Below are 20,316 nucleotides of genomic sequence, written 5' to 3' on the forward strand. Positions count from 1 at the left end.
TGAAGATCCAGAGCATCATTATGTAGCTGTGCTGCATATGATGAATAAATTACCTTGATGAATGAACCATTTGTGCATGTGTATTGCAAGCTTTAGAAAGCAGGCATTAAAAGTTGCCAGCAGCACAGTGATCTATTTATTTCTTTATTTTATTTATTTAAATTTAGATTATTTTGACACAAGCAGATTTTTTTGAATTTGTTTTCCACTGGAGTTAGTTGGGGAATCTGAGGAATGAAAGGAAACTCATAAAAATGTGGGCCCACTGTTTAATGCATCAGGGACCTGGTGACAAAAGACATGGAAATGGCTGAGGCTGCCACCTTTGCCTCAGCCTTCATTGAGAAGATTTGCTTTCAGGCCCCTCAGATCTCTGTGCCTAGTGGCAGAGCTTGGGAAAGTGACTGTGGCAGAAGATGATCAAGCTAAGTCCCAGTTAATGCAAACATGGGTATGCACATGTTCAGGGCACTAGACAAGATGGGCATGAAGGAGCTGACCCTTATGATACTGCTGTCACCATTGGAAGGTTACAGCAATTAGAAGATTCCTGATGACTGCAAAGAAACAAATGGCACACCCAATCTGCCCCAAGAAGGGCATGAAAGGAAGAATCAGGGGAGCTGCAGGCTAATAAGCTTAAAGGCAGTCTTTGGGAATTTTACAGGGTAAATTTCCAAGAAACCCATTTCCAAGCATGTGGATGGGAAGGTGATTTGGAAGAGCCTGCATGGGTTTACATGGGTGAAGCATGCCATACCAACCCAATTGGCTTGTGTGATGAGATGATGGGCTCCAGCACTGAGGGGGGAGTAGTGCATTGTCTTGACTTTAGCAAGATTGGAAAGGTATGGTTTGAATAGGTAGAACAAACGATTCAAAGGTAGCAAATGTCCTGCTAACAGTCTGCTACGAGCCATTCCTTCAGAGGGTTGGTAGTGGGGTCAGCACCCTGTTTTCATTCACAACACAGTGTTCAGGTGAGACAGAAAGCATTAGTCTTTTGGCAGCATCAGCTGCCCAGCAAGACTTTATAGAAAAGGTGGAGCAGACTTGAGATTGCACACTGAAAAGGTGAAAGGCAATGGATGATGCGAATTGCAGCAGGGGAATATCTAGCTATTCATTAGGAAATATTTTTCCATTGTGAGGGTGGTCAAAATAATGGAAGAGAGTCCTAGAGAGGTTGTGGAATCCCTGTTCTTGGGAAAAAATTCAAGACTTAACTGGATTTGACCCAAAGGAACCTAATACAGATTTGAAGTAGGATCTGACCATTAGCTGTACTTTGATCAGGCAGTTAACCAGGAGTCTTACAAAAATCCCTCCCAACCAAAATTATTCGGTGAGCATACCAATGCATTTCCACTGCACTTCATTTGACAGTTATGACCAGAGTTCTCCTTTAAGGTCCCAGAAATATCCTTTTTCCTGAAATTCATGTTATGCTTTCTTGGTAATTGTTTTCTATTATTATTCTGCTTCAGTATATTTAATAACATCAGATGTTCTGAACTTTGCCAGTTACTTCATGAAAACTTATTTTCTATAATGGAAGTATTTTGTGGAAAAGAGTATGGAAAATATATTTGTTCACATTAATATAATTCTGAAAATCACATCCATTTGTTAGAAGTGGTACAGAGAAGAAGCTATATTTTAAAAGTCTGAGATAGCTAACTCAGAACCAGAATTGTCACTTCAACCAGTGAGTGTTTTCTAGGAACTTGAGGTTCAAGATTAATGTCCCTAGTTGTTAAATTCAGTGACTGAAGGCTTTATTTCCACATTCCTTATAATTTTTTTTAAATGTAGTTCAGCAGTCTGTATGTTGGACAGACTTGGAGCAGAAAAAAAAACAGGGGAAATAGTGGTGCTTTCATGTTGATATTTTTCCTTGCAATGTTGCACTGAAAAATAGTTTACTTTTGTTGTTCTCAGAAGTTAAACTGAGTTATTTACTTTAAAAAAATACATTTTTCTCCTTTCAGAGATGTGAAGCCTGATAATATGCTGCTAGACAAAGCTGGTCATTTAAAACTAGCAGATTTTGGTACTTGTATGAAGATGAACAAGGTAAACATATTTTTTTAATTTCATTTTTCTGTTTGTGAAAGGAAAACACGCTTAAAAGTAAGAAAACGTACTGAAAACTTTTTAGTTGGGTGGGAAGAGTTGAAAGTTCCACTCTGTTCCAATTACTAACTATGCATCCTATTCAGTGACAATATAGAATGTGGAAATGGCTCTTGAAGTAGGGAATGCACCAACTTCTATACCATTCCCTAGAGGAGCTTTCTCAAGTCAAGACTGATTGTCTTTAAATCTTCTGGATTATTTCTTAAAGTGCTTGGTTGTCAAAACTTAACGCAAAGAAGTGATATTTTCTTTACCTAGTGTGTCAGTAATGAAAGAATCAAAGCTTACGTACAAGTCAATAAATCCCAATTATATTTATTAGCCATATGCTGATGTAGCAAAAGGACTGATATGAAGGGATCAGGTTAATGAATGTCATTGTATTACTACCTTTTTTTTTTGCTTTTAAAAATATATCCTGAGCTCACAAAAAAAAATACAATTTTGCAACAGTATTTCATGTACCATGAAACACTGTTATTCCCTGCACAAAACTTGGTTTGTGTCAGTCTGCATATATTTATGAGGAAAACAATGTGAAATGCATGATACTTCATAGAGATTCTGCAATGAGTATGTTGTGTTCTCAGCATATTCCAGGAGCTTTGAATAAATCACTGTATTTAGCTACTTTGCCACAAATAAAAGGCAACAATGAAAACCAAGTGCAGGTTATGTGTATGAATTTGAAGAGTTGCTTCAAGTCACAAGCAGTACGCTTGAGTGGAATAGCTGACCAAAAATTTGGCTTTATTTTGATTTTATATTGATTGTGTTCTTAACACTGAGGAATTTTGAAATATAGAAAAAAAATTATCTTAGTGTTTAAGCTGTAAGTGCCCCACCCCCCAAAAAAAAGAAAATAAAAAATATTACAAAACTTTGCTATATATTAGCATTACTGAGTGAATTTGTCAGCAGAGAAGCTTAATTGTAGTGCATTCTGGATTTGCTGCATACACAACACTGGATTTATATTTGTTGTATTTGTTTAGTTATATATTTTTATGCAAGTTTTTCAACAGATCCGTTTCTAGGAGAGGCACTGGAAAGAGGTGCATGGTTGCAGATTTGGCATTCTGGATGCCAGCTCTAGTGTGACTGATCTCTGTCCTGCCAGCCCTTTTTCAGGGGTGTGAGAAACATCAGACATTCTTGCCTTTTACATGTTTTGAAGTCTGTCTACTTAGAGTTTTAAGTCTCTGTCTACATTTAATCTTGGGTCAGAGGTGAAAAGTTTGCACTTCAGCTGATCCTGTCAGCAAAATCCCTGTTATTGACACATTTATGCTAGCAAGAGGAGCTTGCTTTGTTTATGGTACATCCTGTCAGTATATGACATGTTTATACTGGCGCAAGGAGGTGAGGCTGTGCAGTGTTTACAGCACCTAAATTCAATTCTGATTGCTTCTTGGATATTAACTGAGGTTCTTAGAGTAACTTCCACTGTGTTTGACAAATCCTGTGCTTTGTTCTGGATTAGTATCTTAAAATTTTAAAACGTTAAAATACCTGTTTAAAACAAAACGTTTGACAAAAATTGATGTTGATCTGCTGATGTTGCTTAGGCTGCAGAAAGTCTTGGAAATGGCTTGCAGGTTTGGATCTCGTATCTGGGTTTCCTTCCCTTTTGTAGGAAGGTATGGTACGATGCGATACGGCTGTGGGAACACCCGACTATATCTCTCCTGAAGTATTGAAGTCCCAGGGTGGTGATGGTTACTATGGGCGAGAATGCGACTGGTGGTCGGTTGGAGTCTTTTTGTATGAGATGCTTGTAGGTGAGTAGTAGGATAATCAGAATTGACTGTGCTACTTAACTAGACTCCAAAAGCACAGTTGTTTTTAACTGTTTTAATTTTATTAAGCTCTTAAGTTGTGGTTTACTGATTCTGTATTTACAGAATGAGGACTGTGCCAGTATATTTCTAAAACACAAACATTTGTCCATGCCTCATGTTCATTTAGTTAATTACCTTGTTGCATAGGTAATTCAAATATTATAAATCAAATTTAAAATACTTTTGGTATACTTTTTAATTTTTATATTGCTGCTTTTTCAGGTGATACACCTTTTTATGCAGATTCTTTGGTTGGAACATACAGTAAGATTATGAACCATAAGAACTCCCTTACTTTCCCTGATGACAATGATATTTCCAAAGAGGCAAAAAACCTTATTTGTGCCTTTTTAACCGATAGGTAAGAGTTAAGCTTTACTCAAAATGAAAGTCAGACTTTGTTAAGAAAATTTGTTCTCAATTTGAAAGAGCGTAAATGTTCTGTGTGGGTTTCTGAACTGTACAAGAGAAATTAAACTCTTATTGTCTTCATAAATGCAGTGTAGCTGCTCCCATTTCATTGCTGCCTAGGCATTTTTCTGATCTCTGAATGCATTTACATTAGTTGAGTGTTGTTCATAGGAGTCAGGCTTTTTTCTTTGAACTACAGCAGTGTAAGGCACTGTTAGCCTTTTGCTTAAAGACAGAACATCTGATTAAACTTTTCAGTAAAGACATGGTAGAACCTCAGCCTAAGTCTGTAAGTTATTTTGTCTACTCTAAAGTATTACTTTGTCTAACCTGAAGCACTAGTTACTAACTGATGTTACTGTGAGCTAGACTGGCAGTAGCATCAGTTTTATTTTCTCCAGTCCCAGTATTTGGGAGAAGAGTCGCCAATGATTGCAGCTGCTCTTTATAGTAGTAGCATGTGTACTGGGGAAAGGGAAGCTCTGCTATTATGGGTATGTCTGCCTTATAAATTTAATTTGAAGTGTTACTCCTTAGTAACAGCTACTGTTACATTGGTCTGTGTTGCACAGTGGTGAGTGGCACACAAAACAAATTCCTTTTGGATGAAGCTAATGCAAAAAATGCATTTCAGGAGTGTCCCTAATACACACCCAGCTCTTAGTGGTCATTCAGGATCATGGTAGAGTCAGCCCACAAGAAGCCTGTCTGAATTGTAGGTGTTAGGTCTGTTTCACTTTTTGAGTACACTGCTGTTGTATCCATGCTACTTATAACCTTTGCTTGAGAACTGATGCTACAAAGGAGGGAAGCTGTTGCATTTGTTGGGCTGTATGCAATTTGAGTAACAGCATGAACTTCTAGAAAAAGTAGAACCTAAGTGCTGCTTGGCAGCTGCCTTGTGACTCCATGGTGGTGGAAACAGTAGCAGCAGGGATTCTTATAGGCAGCGCTTAAAACCACACTGAGTTCTGAAATGAAGCCGTTGTGCTTCTTTAAGTATGTTTACATGAAAACTTCGAGATAAATCTGCTTCTTACCTTAGTTTGAGAAGTAATTTTCTGTCTTTGTTGTTAGATTATGCCTTAAAATGAGTCTTTCCTTCAGAACAGTTTATGTAATCTCCAATGTTTAACCAAAACACTCTTTAACAGGGAAGTGAGGCTAGGACGAAATGGTGTAGAAGAAATTAAACGGCACCTTTTCTTCAAAAATGATCAATGGGCCTGGGAAACCCTCAGAGACAGTAAGTGTAATGGACGTGGACAGTGGAATTGAGGGCAACCTCAGCAAGTTTGCCACTGACACTAGGCTGTATGGTGTGGTTGACATACTGGAGGGAAGTGATGCCATCCCGTGGGATGTCAACAGGCTTGAGAGGTGGGCCGTTGCCAACCTCATAAAGTTCAAGGCCAAGTACAAGGTTCTGCACCTGTGTTGGGGCAATTGCAAGACAAATACAGTCTGTGTGGATTCAAATTAGCCCTGAGGAGAAGGACCTTGGGGATGCTGGTTGATGAGATGATCAGCATGACCCAGCCATATGCACTGTTAGCCCAGAAAGCCCAACTGTATGCTGTGCTGCATCAAAAGGAGCATGGCCAGCAGTTTGAGGGAGAGGATTCTATGACTCTGCTATAATGCTTTTCTCAGAGACAGTGATCTGGCTTATTATGTTAGCAGAAGGACTGCCGTGTTTCTTTTAACGGAGTGTAAAGTTTTATTTACTCTGTACCAAGAAATGAGATTTTTTTTTTTTAGTCACTGAAGTAATTTAATGATTATTATCATACTATTCTATTTTTTCTTTATAGCTGTAGCACCAGTTGTGCCTGACTTAAGTAGTGACATTGACACTAGTAATTTTGATGATCTGGAAGAAGATAAAGGAGAGGAAGAAACATTTCCTATACCAAAAGCATTTGTGGGCAACCAGCTTCCTTTTGTAGGATTTACGTACTACAGCAACCGTCGGTATGTATGCATAAAGTAAGCTGATGGTGTATTCTTTTGTCAACACTGTTTCTGACTCTTACCAAGCTGTATTCAGAATCCTAATAAATTACACTCTTTTGACGCTTGGATAATAAGAACTAGTACTGCTAGTCATCAGCATAAAAATATCACACTAAATTTGTAAATGCCTTGCTCTGCATTAAGAATGCTATATAGTGGTGCTGCAGAAGCTAAGCAAGGAAGATCCACAGTTGCCGCCACTAGGCAGAGCCACCTGCAGAGCACAGAGTTATATATGTAGTCATGAATGAGGGACATGAATGTCACTTTGTGTTATTGTGAATTACTGGTCTTGAGCTGTATATGAAGATTCCATAGGTTACATCAGTGTTTTAGCATGTGATAAATTAAACCTTGGCTTAATAGAAATAGGATATTTTCTACTTGCCTGTCACCTGTTTCATAATTTCTTTTGTTTTCAAAGTACTCATCCACTGCAGAGTAAGATGGTGATTCTTTACAGTTTTCACTGTTACTTAGAAGACTTTAAATTGCATCATTTAAAATTATATTCACTCATACTTTCAACAGTCATTCTTGTCATAGGCACTGTGGATAGCTATATCTACATTCAAAATCTCAGTAACTTTTTCTTTGAAAGCTGCTTTTAATTGTGGTGGGTATCAAGCTTAAAGTGGGCTAAACCTAGTAGGCTGTGTCAGAGACTATTAGTTTTAATAGCATTTCTGGATAGGAAAACTTTAAAGGAAATAAATCTGGTTTTCGTCCTTGGCGTAGAAGAGGAACCACTTTTCCAAGCCTGTGGTGAAATTCTTTCCATCTCTGCAAAGAGCTGGATTTGTTGTGCTCTAGATAGTGAGGCATAGAAGGACTTAGCAAGGCTTGCATACAGTTTGTGGGAGTTCAGCAGTTCAGGAATTTCACCTACTGTTCTGATTGTAGTCAGTAATTTAAAAAAAAACCTCAAGTTTTGCCTTGCAGGAAGATTTTGGAATGTATTGTGAAGAAGGTGCAGTAGCATATTGCTTGTTAGTATCATAATTTCTTTCTTCCTCTCTTCCTTCTTGGGGGACAGTGTCAGGGATTTAGAGTTCTAAGTGGTTGTGTTTTGTGGTCATTGAAGAACTCTGCCATTGAATACTATTATAACTTTGTAGGCATACTAGAACTAAAATATTTTTGGCCTAGAACTGAATTTTGTCCCATGATACTTTGATAGTGTGATAGTCTTGAGAAGTCTGAAATGACCATTCATACTTACTAAACCTCTAATTTAATTTTTATTCTTTTTGTACTGAAAGCAGTTAATTTTTATTTTTTTTTAAACATTTAGAAAAAGTTGCACATTTATCATCCCCACCTCCTTCCATTTAATCTTATTAATGTACGCTGGAGTATTTAAAAAAACAGAAATGCAGGAAAATAATGTGACTTCTGTCTTTAAAGTAGTACAATGTTTTACTGTAGAATACTTTCTACACCTATAGTCTCGCTGACTGTAAATTAGGAAATATGGTTGTTGTCCTGGGTTCAGCAGTAGCAGTCATTTTTCTCCTTCGTGGTAGCTGGTGCAGCGCTGTGTTTTGACTTCCAGCCTGGGAACAGTGCTGGTGATACCGATGTTTTCGGTTGTTGCTAAGTGATGTTTACCCTGACCAAGGACTTTGTGAGGCTCATGCTCTGCCAGGGAGGAGGGGAAGCCGGGAGGAAGCAGAGATGGGGCACCTGACCCAGGCTAGCCAAGCAGGTATTCCATACCACAGCACATCATGCCCGTGGTGGGGGGTAACTGGGAAGTTACCCAGAAGGACACGGGCTTCTGGGTTGGACTCGTTTCTTGGCCGGTGGTATTGTATTCTCTTCCCTTATTTTCTCTTATCATTGTTGTCATTGGTAGTAGCGGTGGTGATTTGTGTTGTGCATTGGTTGCTGGACTGTTCTTGTCTCAACCCGTGGGAGTTGCACTCTTTCGATCCTCCTCCCCGTTCCTCTGGGAGCGGAGAAGGGGAGAGACCTGGGTGGGGGGCAGTCCTCGATTGCTCTCAGCCTGGCACCACTCACTGGGAGTGAGTGAACAAGCTGTCTGGCTAGGGTTTAAACCACGACAGTTGTTTACTACTGAACTTTGCCTATAATGCAGATTTTGGAATACTGTCTGAGAACACTTTGTAGCCCCATCTGGCTTGTGTGTTCTGTTTTGGATTCTGATGGAGCTGGTACTGTGTCAGTTCAAGTATCACATTCTCACTACTCCACAGCCCTGGTGTGCAAGATATAGTGGCTTCTTGTACTCAAGACGGAAAGCCCTTTACTGTTGCATTTCCTCTTTGTTGTTTGGTTGTCTGAAAGCAGTCTTGATGTTTAATTTGACCATGGTTTGGAGATGTCTTTGATTTCGCTCTCCTTGATCTTTTAGAGAGGTTTTTGTGCATATGAAAATACATGTGTGAAACAAAAAGGATGCTGTGTTCATCTTCCTCAGTTCATATGTTGTAAAGCTTTTCCTCATATAACCAGTTGCAGTAAGAGACACTTTACATTTCTCTAGCTCAGTTATGCCAAGAATATGACATCAAATGCCACAGGAATTTGGAGATAGTAATTTGTATTTATTTCTCTGACTTTTCAGAATCATGACAAACAGAATTTTGTGGTATTTTTGGTAAACACTTATGTAAAATCGGAGCACTGGCTTCAGGACATACTTTTTGTGTGTGGAACTCCTAGTAACTTTGTTGGAAGTTACACAATCTGCAGAGTTCTCTTCATTGCTGCTACTTGCTGCATAAATGCCTGAGTAAATATTTGTGGGATGGAAGCCAGTGAGAGTGTTGTAACCATGGAAAGCAAACGTTTTTTTCAATGGTTATTAAAAAAATAAAAATGGTTGTATTAGTATTTGGCAGAAATCCTTTTTTATGATGGTCTTCAAGCATAGCTGTATACTTTACAGTAAATTATTTGAATTTTCCAATTAAATATGCTGAAATCTTAAATAATAGACCTGAAAAAGTCTGAGTATGTTATTATTTGTTTATCTACATTTTGGAGCAAAAAAATCTGGGTGTTATGTTTTAGGATGATTGTATTGTGTTTGGACATTGTTTTCTTCCATAACCTTGCTTTTAAACAAGTCTTTAATATAAAACTTCTTAAATTTTGCTACAGGTATTTAGCTGTCTCTGCAGAAAATTCCAATGACAACAGAACAGGCTCCAGTGTGGACAAAAGTGTGGTATGTCTCACTGATTTTCACTTTGTTGGGTCCTAGTAAAGAATCTATTGCATATATGGGAATAAACTGTTTGAATTGTAAATGTATTAAATAATTTTAGTGCTTGGAATATGGTTTATCAATGGAAAATTTTAACTGTTTAGTATGGCCTGCCTATTAAAGTTATTGGAAAAACAGTATTTCAGTTCTTCATGTAACACTGGTTTTCCTAAATTGGGATAAAACAGCTGAAACAGCATACTCTTTTGTGGAGCTGGATTCATGTTTTTTATCTTTAGAAATATCAAAGTGTTTGTGCAGTGTTTTTAGAGTGCCTTATAGATCCTAGGTATATGCTGGCTTTGTGGCAACCATGGAGTCTGGACGTGTGGTGGGAAGCTTGAGCTTTCCCGCAACCCCACCAGTTTTAACTCTGGAACTGGACTTCCTGTGAACTAACTGGGATGTAGCAGATAATGTATGAAGCTTGGGTAAACTGCTCCATCCTAAGGGTGCCCCACAAGCTATTATATATATATATATATTACAAATTACAGTCTTTCCAGAAGAAAACATTGTCAGAAAGTGGTAATTAACTCTAAATCTTCTTGGCTTTGACTATGATTTTGTTTTGTTCTGTTATGTTTTCCATTTAGAGTAGAAGAGAACCAGGTATCAATGTATGGTTCCTTTTCTTTTAAACTTGCAATAAAAAGTTTTTAAGGATATGTAGTATTACCCCGAGAAGATTTGTAAAGGGCAGAGGACCTGATTATAAACTTTATTGTGCTGATTTGATTAAGCATTGAAGTGTGTTAATTTCTTCATATGTGTTGATCTGTTCCATAAATGTTTTCCTCATAAACATTTGGCTGTTGGTACAGTGAAATTTAAAACAGACCCAGACTTTAAAATATTTGCAGATACTTAAAGCTGTGTGTTGGCTTTTGGTTGACTTTGAACAGTTACTAAATGGACTTGGCATAATTAGTGGGATACAGGCACTTGCATGTAGTTTAAGAACCCTCAAGAGTCCTGTCCATATTGTCAAATGTATTTGAATGCCTTGTGATTTTAGCAGTTTGGGGAGGTGAAGCTCTTAGAAGGATGTGATACAGAAGGGTTTAAGTAAATGTTAAGTCATTACTACAAGGTACTTTTACAGTCGTTTCTCAGCTGTTTTTCTTTCATTACATGCTGCAATGAAAACGGTAATGTTGACACATGGTTAGCAAATTAATTAATTCTGGAAATATAACACAGGATGTTACCTGGTGTCTCTGTATCTTGGCACAGTACTGAGCATCTTCTGGGAGGGACTGAGTGCCAGAAATTTCCAAGAAATTCATTGCATTTTGCAAGCGTGTAAAACTTCACAGAATTAGGGCATGAAGTTGGACAAAAAATGGAATTTAGTGTCCTTCAACTGAATTTCAAACGCCAAATTTGGGTTTAATGCTACAATAACCATATGTGAACAGTTCAGATATTAAGAAAAAGGAGAGTAACAGATTCTTTTGCACTGCATCTTTGGTTTTCTTCACTGTTCAGGGAGCAGAACCAGCTGTGTTGTGCTGCGGTGATTAAAAAAACAACCAACCAATCCCTCCCAACCCCCACCCCCAAAAAATGACAAAACAAACAAAAAGTGTGGCAGTTCCATAGGGATTTTTGTCAGCGTCTGTGCTGTAGGCAGGCTTTCCCATAGTCATTTCTTCCCCTGCCTCATACTCAAAAGGGAAACTTAACAAACTGAAACCTAAAAGAATGCTTTTATACAGAGTTAATTGTAACTCAGGATTTTCTTAAGGTACTAACTTATCTATTGAGATCAAATTGTGCAAAACTTCTCTGGAAGCTTGTTGTCTCATGCTAATATAATTAGGCTGCTCAGCAAGCTTAGAGAGGCTCCTTGAGGTACAGCACTGTGAAAGAATCCAGAGACAGAAAGAAGCAAGAGGAGGCACTAGAGGTCCAAACTAGTAGGATTCAGTACAGAAATGTCTCAGTTGCCAGATGTCTCTTTGGACCCGTTCCTCATCTGTTTCATTTAGTTCCTCTATGCAGCCTGTCTGGAGGGGCTGTAAAATGAGTAACCAAGAAATGGAAGAGCAATTATATTGAAACTTCTTTATCCTTTATTTTTGTGCAGTAGCTGTGTTCTCTTTTTACAAAAGTGAGAGCTAGACTGTAAATAGTCTTGCTTCTTGCTTTATTTCTCAGTGGTTTGTACCAAGGAGATCAATGTGTTGTATACTGGTCCTCCTTCCTTTTTCCTCGAAGTTTAGATTTGGAGGCCATCTCTGTGGTTTTTGATTACAACCACTGTCTCATCCACATAGTGTTATGTTGTATGTCACACCAGTAATTGGTTTTCCAGAGCTGTTCTGTAAGTGCTGAGAAGTCTATTTCTTCCAGTATTTCCTTGCTCTCTCAAGGCTTTGTAATAAGTAGTGGTAAATGTATAGAATAGTGGTGGGTATATAAAATACATAGTTTCTGGTTAGTTCCCAGTTGCCATTCTTTATTGTTGTTCTTTATCTGAAAGCTTCAGAGCAGCTTAAGGAGGTGGAAGAAAGAAAAAAAGGAGGTGATGAGAAAGGATCTCCAGTTCTTGAGAGTACCTGTGTGCTCCATACTTTTATTTCCTACTAAAATGGGAAGGAGAACCGATTGAAAGTAGCAAGTAAGAAAAACACCTGCTTGAAAGTAGGCAAAACCAATCTCACCTATAATTTTCTCATTTAATACAGATAAAGCATGCTATAATATGTCTCCAAGTGTATAATTGCATCTTACTTCAGGACTGTACCAGAGGGCAGTCCCTGTTGAGGACACTTATTGCTGCTGTCAAGAAAGAATGAAGACAAGCATAGTTTGTCTCCTCTTCATGATCTTAGTGAGCAGTTTTAGTTTCTGTAAGCATATATTGTGGGAAAAGGAAAAAAAGGAAGAGGCAGAGGTAGGAGGAAATGTTCTGTTGCTTTTCATTCTAGGATGATTGTGTGTGAGGAGTCAGGCAATTGAGTTTTTGAAGTTAAAACACTGAACAAGAAAGCAAAGGGTCAGAACCACTTGATTATGTTTCTTTGAAAAGAGTCTTAAGTTTGGACTGTAGTTCTCTATGCAGTTCAAGACTGTTGAGGTAAGTGTGGGAAAGCTAAAGAAGGCTGAAATCCTGACAAGGTCAGACAAAAGGCTTGAAAGAGTGAATCAGCACAGGCTTGACTTAATGAGGTTCCTCAAAGTTGACACCATCTTGCTGTTAATTCAGGATTTTGCTGATGTTGGAGTGGGATTATTGTGCCCAGAGATCTAGTAGAAGGTAGATATTTTGAGACAACATGAAAAGAATGAATTTCTGAGTTTATCTTGCTGGTAAACAGTGCGTTCTATACCGTAATGTTCTGCATTAACGTCTGAAGTTTGTTACTGTTTTCCAACCTTAGTACAAAGCTAGCTGGAAAAATGATCTCTGACTAATTATATGTCAAGAGCATTTTCTCCCCATTCCTAATAACTCACAGGCTTGGTTCTTCTTCCTGAACTTGAGAGCTTGAAGATGCATTGCAAAATACATCTGGTGGTTCATGCTGGAAAAAGAAATTTTGAGAATAATTAAAAGGCTTTCTTTTATCTTTGCAATAATACCTTTAGTCTGATTCTGAAGGTACTTAAGAAGGATTTGATTTAGCTTAACTCTGTGAATTTTAACAGAACTACTCAGAACCCTAAAATTTTATGTGCATGCAGATGACAAAATTGTGTAATAGTAAATGTATTTCTTGTAATTAACTTTTTAGATATATTTGGGGGGGTATCACATTTTAATAGGATAAAAAAAAATTGCTTAGATAGAAGTAAGTTGTGATACAATGTAAGCAGCACTGAATATTCTGAAATGCTTCTTTGAAGTTTTAAAATTTAATGCATGTTCTTTCATGTACAAATATATATTTAAAGCTGGAAAACATGCAGAAGATGATCTATGAGTTGGAAGAACAACTACATAATGAAATGCAGTTGAAGGATGAAATGGAGCAAAAATGCAGGTGAGACTTAGAACTAACATTGTATACGTAATTTAGGTACATGTAGCACTTCAGTTCTGTATTACTGCTTTAGGGATTACCAGAGTAATACTAAAAATGGTACTGTAATTCTTCAAGGGAGTTCCAAACACAAGCTTAAGTCGTTCTAAACCAATGTTTAGTTTTCTTGGATATAGTATGAAGAAAATGTTTTGTTTTCATTGGCACCCATGTAACAAATTTTCTTTCTGAACACTTGAATGTTTGCGTTTACCTGGTTATCTCTGATGTTTTATTGGACTGAGGTGCATAATGATCATGCTGATTTAAAAATACTGTATACACACCATGTATTTGATTGTTAAAACTAATTGTCTGGTTTCTAAATATGTGGTACTTACTGGAAAACACATTCCTCTCTTTTTTCTTTTTTTTTCTGGTGACTGATAGATAAGAACAACCATTTGCTTTCTGAAATATTGTTTCTACTATGTTGAAGAAGTAATTAAGTGAGAATTTGCCTATTCCATAAGCTACATGAACAGTCAGTTGGGATTCTTCTTTTCTGATAATTAGAAATCTTTACTCTGATTCCATGCCGACTAAATTCAGTTAGCTTCTCCTTTTGAAGTCTTTTCTTGGGCTAAATAAAGCCCGGAGGCAACACTAGGCATAAGATATAAGAAAAATTTAGGCTTGTGTGTTAGGACCATAGAGTGTAGCTGTAGAGACTACTTATGTGTTAACTGGTAGCCAAAATGGTCCAGTGTGAATTTGAACTGTGTGACACTGACACTGTTCCTTCCTTAAACACAGCTTTGCTGTTCATATGATGTGATTGCTTTCCGCAAGCAGAATGTACATTGCTTGAAAGATACTTAGTAACTGTCTTCCTGCAGTACTACTCAAGTTGTCAGAGCACAACAGTGTGTCCTGGTATGTCATACTGTTTACTGCAGACTTGGTAGATAGGTTATATTGCTACTTATTATACCTTCCAGGGTCCTTTTTGTTAGCTCTCTGAAGAGGGATAGCTGGCTACAAAAATGCAATGGGTATGTCAGTTAACTGAAGTTTCATTATGCACCTCGCTATCTCTGTCATACTATGTTCTAGTATATTTCTTCAGCAGAGAAACTTTCAAATAATATTATTCGAGTATCTTTATCCACAATAGGGAGCTGTTGAATTAATGAACCGTTTTTAGCTATTTGAGAAGTTGACAGCTAGGGAAAGTTCTAGCAGCTTCCTGGGGAATTATAATTTTAAGGATAACCTGTTGTGTACATGAAACTGGTTTTATATTTGGAGATTAAGGGAGAAAATACAGAACCTAAAGTTTTGCACCTGTAATCTGCAGCGAAGTTGACAAATACTTAATATATTTTATTTCCAGTAATTGTTTTTTGTTCTAATGCAGATATTTATTACAAAATAGCAGTAGCCAAAATATAAATGTTCACTTTAGTAATGGTCCCAAATTATTTCATTAGAAAGCCATTATGTATAATGTATCCTTCTCAAATATGACATAAATGATTTTATTTTCAGATCTTCAAACATAAAGCTAGACAAGATCATGAAAGAACTGGATGAAGAAGTAAGTTTTTTTTCCTCAGTGAACCTTTCTTAGTTGGGTAAACAAAGTGGATAATATTTTTATGACTTAAGATATCTCTTCTGTGATTAAAAAATGGTCCTGAGATTTAATTTGAGATGAAACCATCACATTCCGACAATGTAGCATTGGAAGTTACACTTTTATTTGTGCAAATTTTCAAAACCGTTTTTGTTTCTGCACGTCGTGCTGAATTTTGCTTTCCCTGCTAGATGTTTTGCTTTGTCACAACTCATCGCAACTTCTGTAGTTTACCAAACCAGTTACTCTAAAGGTTAATGTACAGATGATTTTCTTCTGAGTCCTTATATTGTCTCTGAATTTTAATAGCTACTTACTTATAATCACATTAATGATAACTTTTCTAGTAATTTCTTTAATTTGTGATGCAGAACTTAAAAAAAGCTATCTTTTCTGAAAACGTTTTAAAGGAAGCCATAAACTCACTTACTGGTTTCCTTGATTAATTAGTTGCAGAGATAATGGTCTGAGGATCATTCCTTAAAATGTAAATGGAAAATACGAATGCTTTTCATTTTAGGGAAATCAAAGAAAGAACTTGGAATCAACAGTGTCTCAGATTGAGAAAGAAAAGATGGTATTGCAACATAAGATAAATGACTACCAAAGAAAAATTGAACAAGAGAATGAAAGAAGACGAAATGTGGAAAATGAAGGTATGCTGTGTTGTCCAAACATTGACACTGATGAAGTGTATGATGTGTTTTGGGGAATTATTCACTTCCTTGGTATCTTAAGTGCTATGCAACTTTAAATATTTTTAAATAATGGACATAAATTTTGAGCTTATTTTTATTTGAACACAATAGTTTTGTCTTTATTTCCAAATTCTGTTCTCTACAGCATGTGGTGGTGGTCTGCAAACACAGAATTTGACCTAGAAATGTATGTAAGAAGCAAAAAGTCAACAAAAGACCTATTATATGCCAAGAATTTGAGTGTGTTTGTATAAAAACCCCAACAAACACAACAAAACAGGTAACCTAAGGATTTTTTTAAAGCTGAATAATGCTGTAATTTTTCTTTAGTGTCTACGCTAAAAGATCAGATGGAAGACTTGAAAAAAATCAACCAGCATTCACAAGTTTCAACTGAGAAGATAACACAATTACAAAAACAAGTACGTTGCTTCTGTTCATCATCTGTATTTTTTTTGTTTGAGAAGCAGTATCGAGCATTCAGGTACAGCAAAACTGGTCCAGATAACTTTTATATTTGATAATCTTGTCTATTTTGTTTTAACAGCTAGAAGAAGCGAATGATTTGCTGAGGACAGAATCAGATACAGCAGCAAGACTGAGAAAGGGTAACACAGAAATGAGCAAGTCACTAAGTCAGGTAGAATCACTGAACAGAGAACTCCAGGAAAGGTGCAGAGTTCTAGAAAGCACAAAACTGCAGGTGGAGAAAGATTATTACCAACTTCAAGCAGCTTTGGAGTCGGAACGAAGGGACAGAAGTCATGGATCTGAAATGATTGGTGAACTACAGGGTAATTCTTCTGTATTTATACTTTACCAAGAAAGTTATGGTGACCCTACTCTTTTAAATAAAGTACAGTTACAGAAAAGGAGGAAAGCCAACCTGCAAATCAAGTGTGACTTAAAAGAGCAATTTCTGGAGATTGGGTCTGGCTTCTGGATGATGTCTGAGCAGCTCTTGGGAGGGAAAATATCAAAATCAAAGAGTGGGAAACACCACTTACAAGTCTATGGGGCTGCCCTGACTAAAAGTCTGAGTAGTACAAAAATATGAAAAGCTAATACAGTGCTAGAGAAGACAGAACACTGTTTTACTGCTTTGTTGCAGTAGCCAAGTTGCCATACCCTGCACTTTCATGTGTGGAGAAAGCTCTTCTGTTGTTAAACTGCATTTGTTTTCTTTTATGATGCTTCTGCATTATTTTATAAACAAGACTAAGAGCAGGACGTACAAATGGCAGGAGAAAACAATTCTGTGCACTTCAAAATGCATTTTTAACCGCATGCAATTCAGCAGCCTGCAGGAAAAAGGATGTTTTTCCCAGGAGTGTAGAGTTAAGGTCCTCTGCTATTATTTACCAAATAGCTTTATGTAATTCAGTTATGCATAGAGCTGTTTATAAAAGCAAATTTAAAATGAATGAGAAAAACATAATATTTAGGAAGACTTCATCGTCTTCCATCTTGTATTTGCTTATATATTGCCAGGTTGTCTCATTATACGTCAAAACCAAGTGAAGCAGGCTATACTATAAGCAGATGTATTTGAACTGATATGTATATTTTTGTATACTGTATTTCATAGAATCATAGAATAGTCAGGGTTGGAAAGGACCTTAAGATCATCTAGTTCCAACCCCCCTGCCATGGGCAGGGACACCTTACGCTAAATCGTATCACCCAAGGCCTCGTCCAACCTGGTCTTGAACACTGCCAGGGATGGAACATTCACAACCTCCCTGTGCAATCTATTCCAGTGCCTCACCACCCTAACAGGAAAGAATTTCCTTCTTATATCCAACCTAAACTTCTCCTGGTTAAGTTTTAACCTGTTACCCCTTGTTCTGTCACTACAGTCCCTAATGAAGAGTCCCTCCCCAGCATCCCTATAGGCCCCCTTCAGATACTGGAAGGCTGCTATGAGGTCTCCATGCAGCCTTCTCTTCTCCAGGCTGAACAGCCCCAACTTTTTCAGCCTGTCTTCATACGGGAGGTGCTCCAGTCCCCTGATCATCCTCGTGGCCCTTCTCTGGACTAGTTCCAACAGTTCCAGGTCCTTTTTATGTTGAGGACACCAGAACTGCACACAATACTCCAGGTGAGGTCTCACAAGAGCAGAGTAGAGGGGCAGGATCACCTCCTTCGACCTGCTGGTCATGTTCCTTTTGATATAGCCCAGGATACGGTTGGCTTTCTGGGCTGCAAGCGCACACTGAAGCCGGCTCGTGTTCATTTTCTCATCAACCAACACCCCCAAGTCCTTCTCCACAGGGCTGCTCTGAATCTCTTCTCTGCCCAACCTGTAGCTGTGCCTGGGATTGCTCTGACCCAGGTGTAGGACCTTGCACTTGGCATGGTTAAACTTCATGAGGCTGGCATCAGCCCACCTCACAAGCGTGTCGAGGTCCCTCTGGATGGCATTCCTTCCCTCCAGCGTATCAACCGAACCACACAGCTTGGTGTCATCGGCAAACTTGCTGAGGGCGCACTCAATCCCACTGTCCACACTGACAAAGATGTTGAACAAGACCGGGCCCAACAGCGATCCCTGAGGGACACCACTCGTTACTGGTCTCCAGCTGGACACTCAGCCATTGACCACAACTCTTTGTGTGCGGCCGTCCAGCCAGTTCTTTATCCACCGAGTGGTCCATCCATCAAATTGATGTCTCTCCAACTTAGAGACAAGGATGTCGTGTGGGACAGTGTCAGACGCTTTACACAAGTCCAGGTAGATGACATCAACTGCTCTACCCCTGTCCAACAGCTGTGTAGCCCCATCACAGAAGGCCACCAAATTGGTCAGGCAGGATTTCCCCTTAGTGAAGCCATGCTGGCTGTCACCAAGCATCTTGTTGATTTTCATGTGTCTTAGCATGCCATCCAGGAAAATCTTCTCCAAGATTTTGCCAGGCACGGAGGTGGGACTGACTGGTCTGTAATTCCCCAGGTCATCCATTTTCCCCTTCTTGAAAATGTGAGCTATATTTCCCTTTTTGCAGTTGTTTGGAACTTCACCTGACTGCCATGATTTCTCAAATATGATGGCCAGCGGCTTAGCAACTTCATTTGCCAGCTCCTTCAGGATCTGCAGATGGATCTCATCAGGACCCATGGACTTGTGCACGTTCAGATTTTTAAGATGGTCTCGAACCAGTTCTTCTCCTACAGTGGGTGCAAGGTCTTCATTCTCACAGTCCCTACATCTGCCTTCCAAGACTTGGGTGGTTTGGTCAGAGCCTTTGCCAGTGAAGACCGAGGCAAAGAAGTCATTCAGAACCTCATCCTTCTCCAAATCCTGTGTAGCCAGTTCTCCCAAGAGCTTCCTGTTTTTTATTTGCTATGTACTTGTAGAATCCCTTCCTGTTATCTTTAATACCTCTAGCTAAGTTTAATTCTAACTGGGCCTTAGCTTTCCTAACCTGGTCCCTAGCTTCCCAGACAACATCCCTGTACTCTTCCCATGCCACCTGTCCTTGCTTCCACTTATTACAAGCCTCTTTTTTCATTTGAATTTTGCTCAGGAGCTCCTTATCCATCCAAGGAGGTCTCCTGGCCCTCCTGCTGCACTTCCTTCTGGTTGGGATGCAACACTCCTGAGCTTGTAGCAGGTGATCCTTGAAGATCAACCAACAGTCTTGGGCCCCCCTGCCCTCTAGGGCTGTATCCCATGGAACCTTCCTAAGCAGGTTCCTGAAGAGGCCAAAGTCTGCTCTTTTGAAGTCCAGGGCAGTGAGCTTGCTGCACGCTCTTCTCGCTGTCCTGAGGATCTCAAATTCGAGCATCTCATGATCGCTGCATCCAAGGCTATCCTGGAGAGTCACATTTCCAACGAGCCCTTTTCTGCTGGTGAGCATGAGGTCAAGCATGGCATCTCTCCTTGTCGGCTCCTCTATTACTTGCAGAAGGAAGTTGTCTTCTACACAATCGAGGAACCTCCTGGATTGCTTGTGCCGGCCTGTGCCGTCCTTCCAACAGATGTCAGGGTGGTTGAAGTCACCCATGAAAACAAGGGCCTACGAGCGTGAGGCTTTTCTTATCTGTCTATGGAGTGCTTCCTCCGCAGGTTCTCCTTGATCAGGCAGTCTGTAACAGATCCCCACAGTAATGTGTCCCATAGCTATATTCCCTTTAACCCTGACCCACAAATTCTGGGGACTGCTGACCTGTCCCCAGACAGAGTTCCATACTCTCCAGCATATCGTAACATAAAGGGCAACTCCGCCTCCCTGCCTGCCAGGCCTGTCTTTTCTAAAGAGCCTGTAACCTTCCATTCCAACACTCCAGTCACAGGAGCCATCCCACCATGTTTCTGTAATGCCTGTTATATCATACTCCCGTAGACGTGCACACATTTCTAATT

At 38.9% G+C, this 20,316-nt stretch overlaps 1 protein-coding gene across 5 annotated transcripts in view; it reads left to right on the top strand.

Moving 5' to 3' along the window:
* ROCK1 (Rho associated coiled-coil containing protein kinase 1) overlaps nt 1-20,316 on the top strand; it is an 86,422-nt gene that overhangs the window by 37,706 nt on the left and 28,400 nt on the right. For 3 of the 5 annotated variants that reach the window (XR_009967449.1, XM_062632871.1, XM_062632873.1), the window contains 11 exons: nt 1,992-2,076; nt 3,776-3,920; nt 4,203-4,341; nt 5,546-5,637; nt 6,206-6,380; nt 9,537-9,603; nt 13,546-13,634; nt 15,165-15,213; nt 15,773-15,908; nt 16,281-16,372; nt 16,498-16,744. Coding sequence is in view for 3 of the 5 variants with exons in the window: in XM_062632871.1 (XP_062488855.1) it covers nt 1,992-2,076; nt 3,776-3,920; nt 4,203-4,341; nt 5,546-5,637; nt 6,206-6,380; nt 9,537-9,603; nt 13,546-13,634; nt 15,165-15,213; nt 15,773-15,908; nt 16,281-16,372; nt 16,498-16,744 (1,316 nt within the window). In the remaining 2 variants the exon portion in view is untranslated. The remainder of the gene's footprint in view (nt 1-1,991; nt 2,077-3,775; nt 3,921-4,202; nt 4,342-5,545; nt 5,638-6,205; nt 6,381-9,536; nt 9,604-13,545; nt 13,635-15,164; nt 15,214-15,772; nt 15,909-16,280; nt 16,373-16,497; nt 16,745-20,316) is intronic. The other 2 variants (XR_009967450.1, XM_062632872.1) reach the window with 1 other exon arrangement.

This window comes from Pezoporus occidentalis, unplaced genomic scaffold, assembly GCF_034315485.1.
Source record: "Pezoporus occidentalis ecotype Australia unplaced genomic scaffold, CSIRO_AGI_Poc_V1 ctg4, whole genome shotgun sequence".
Taxonomy (NCBI): domain Eukaryota; kingdom Metazoa; phylum Chordata; class Aves; order Psittaciformes; family Psittacidae; genus Pezoporus; species Pezoporus occidentalis.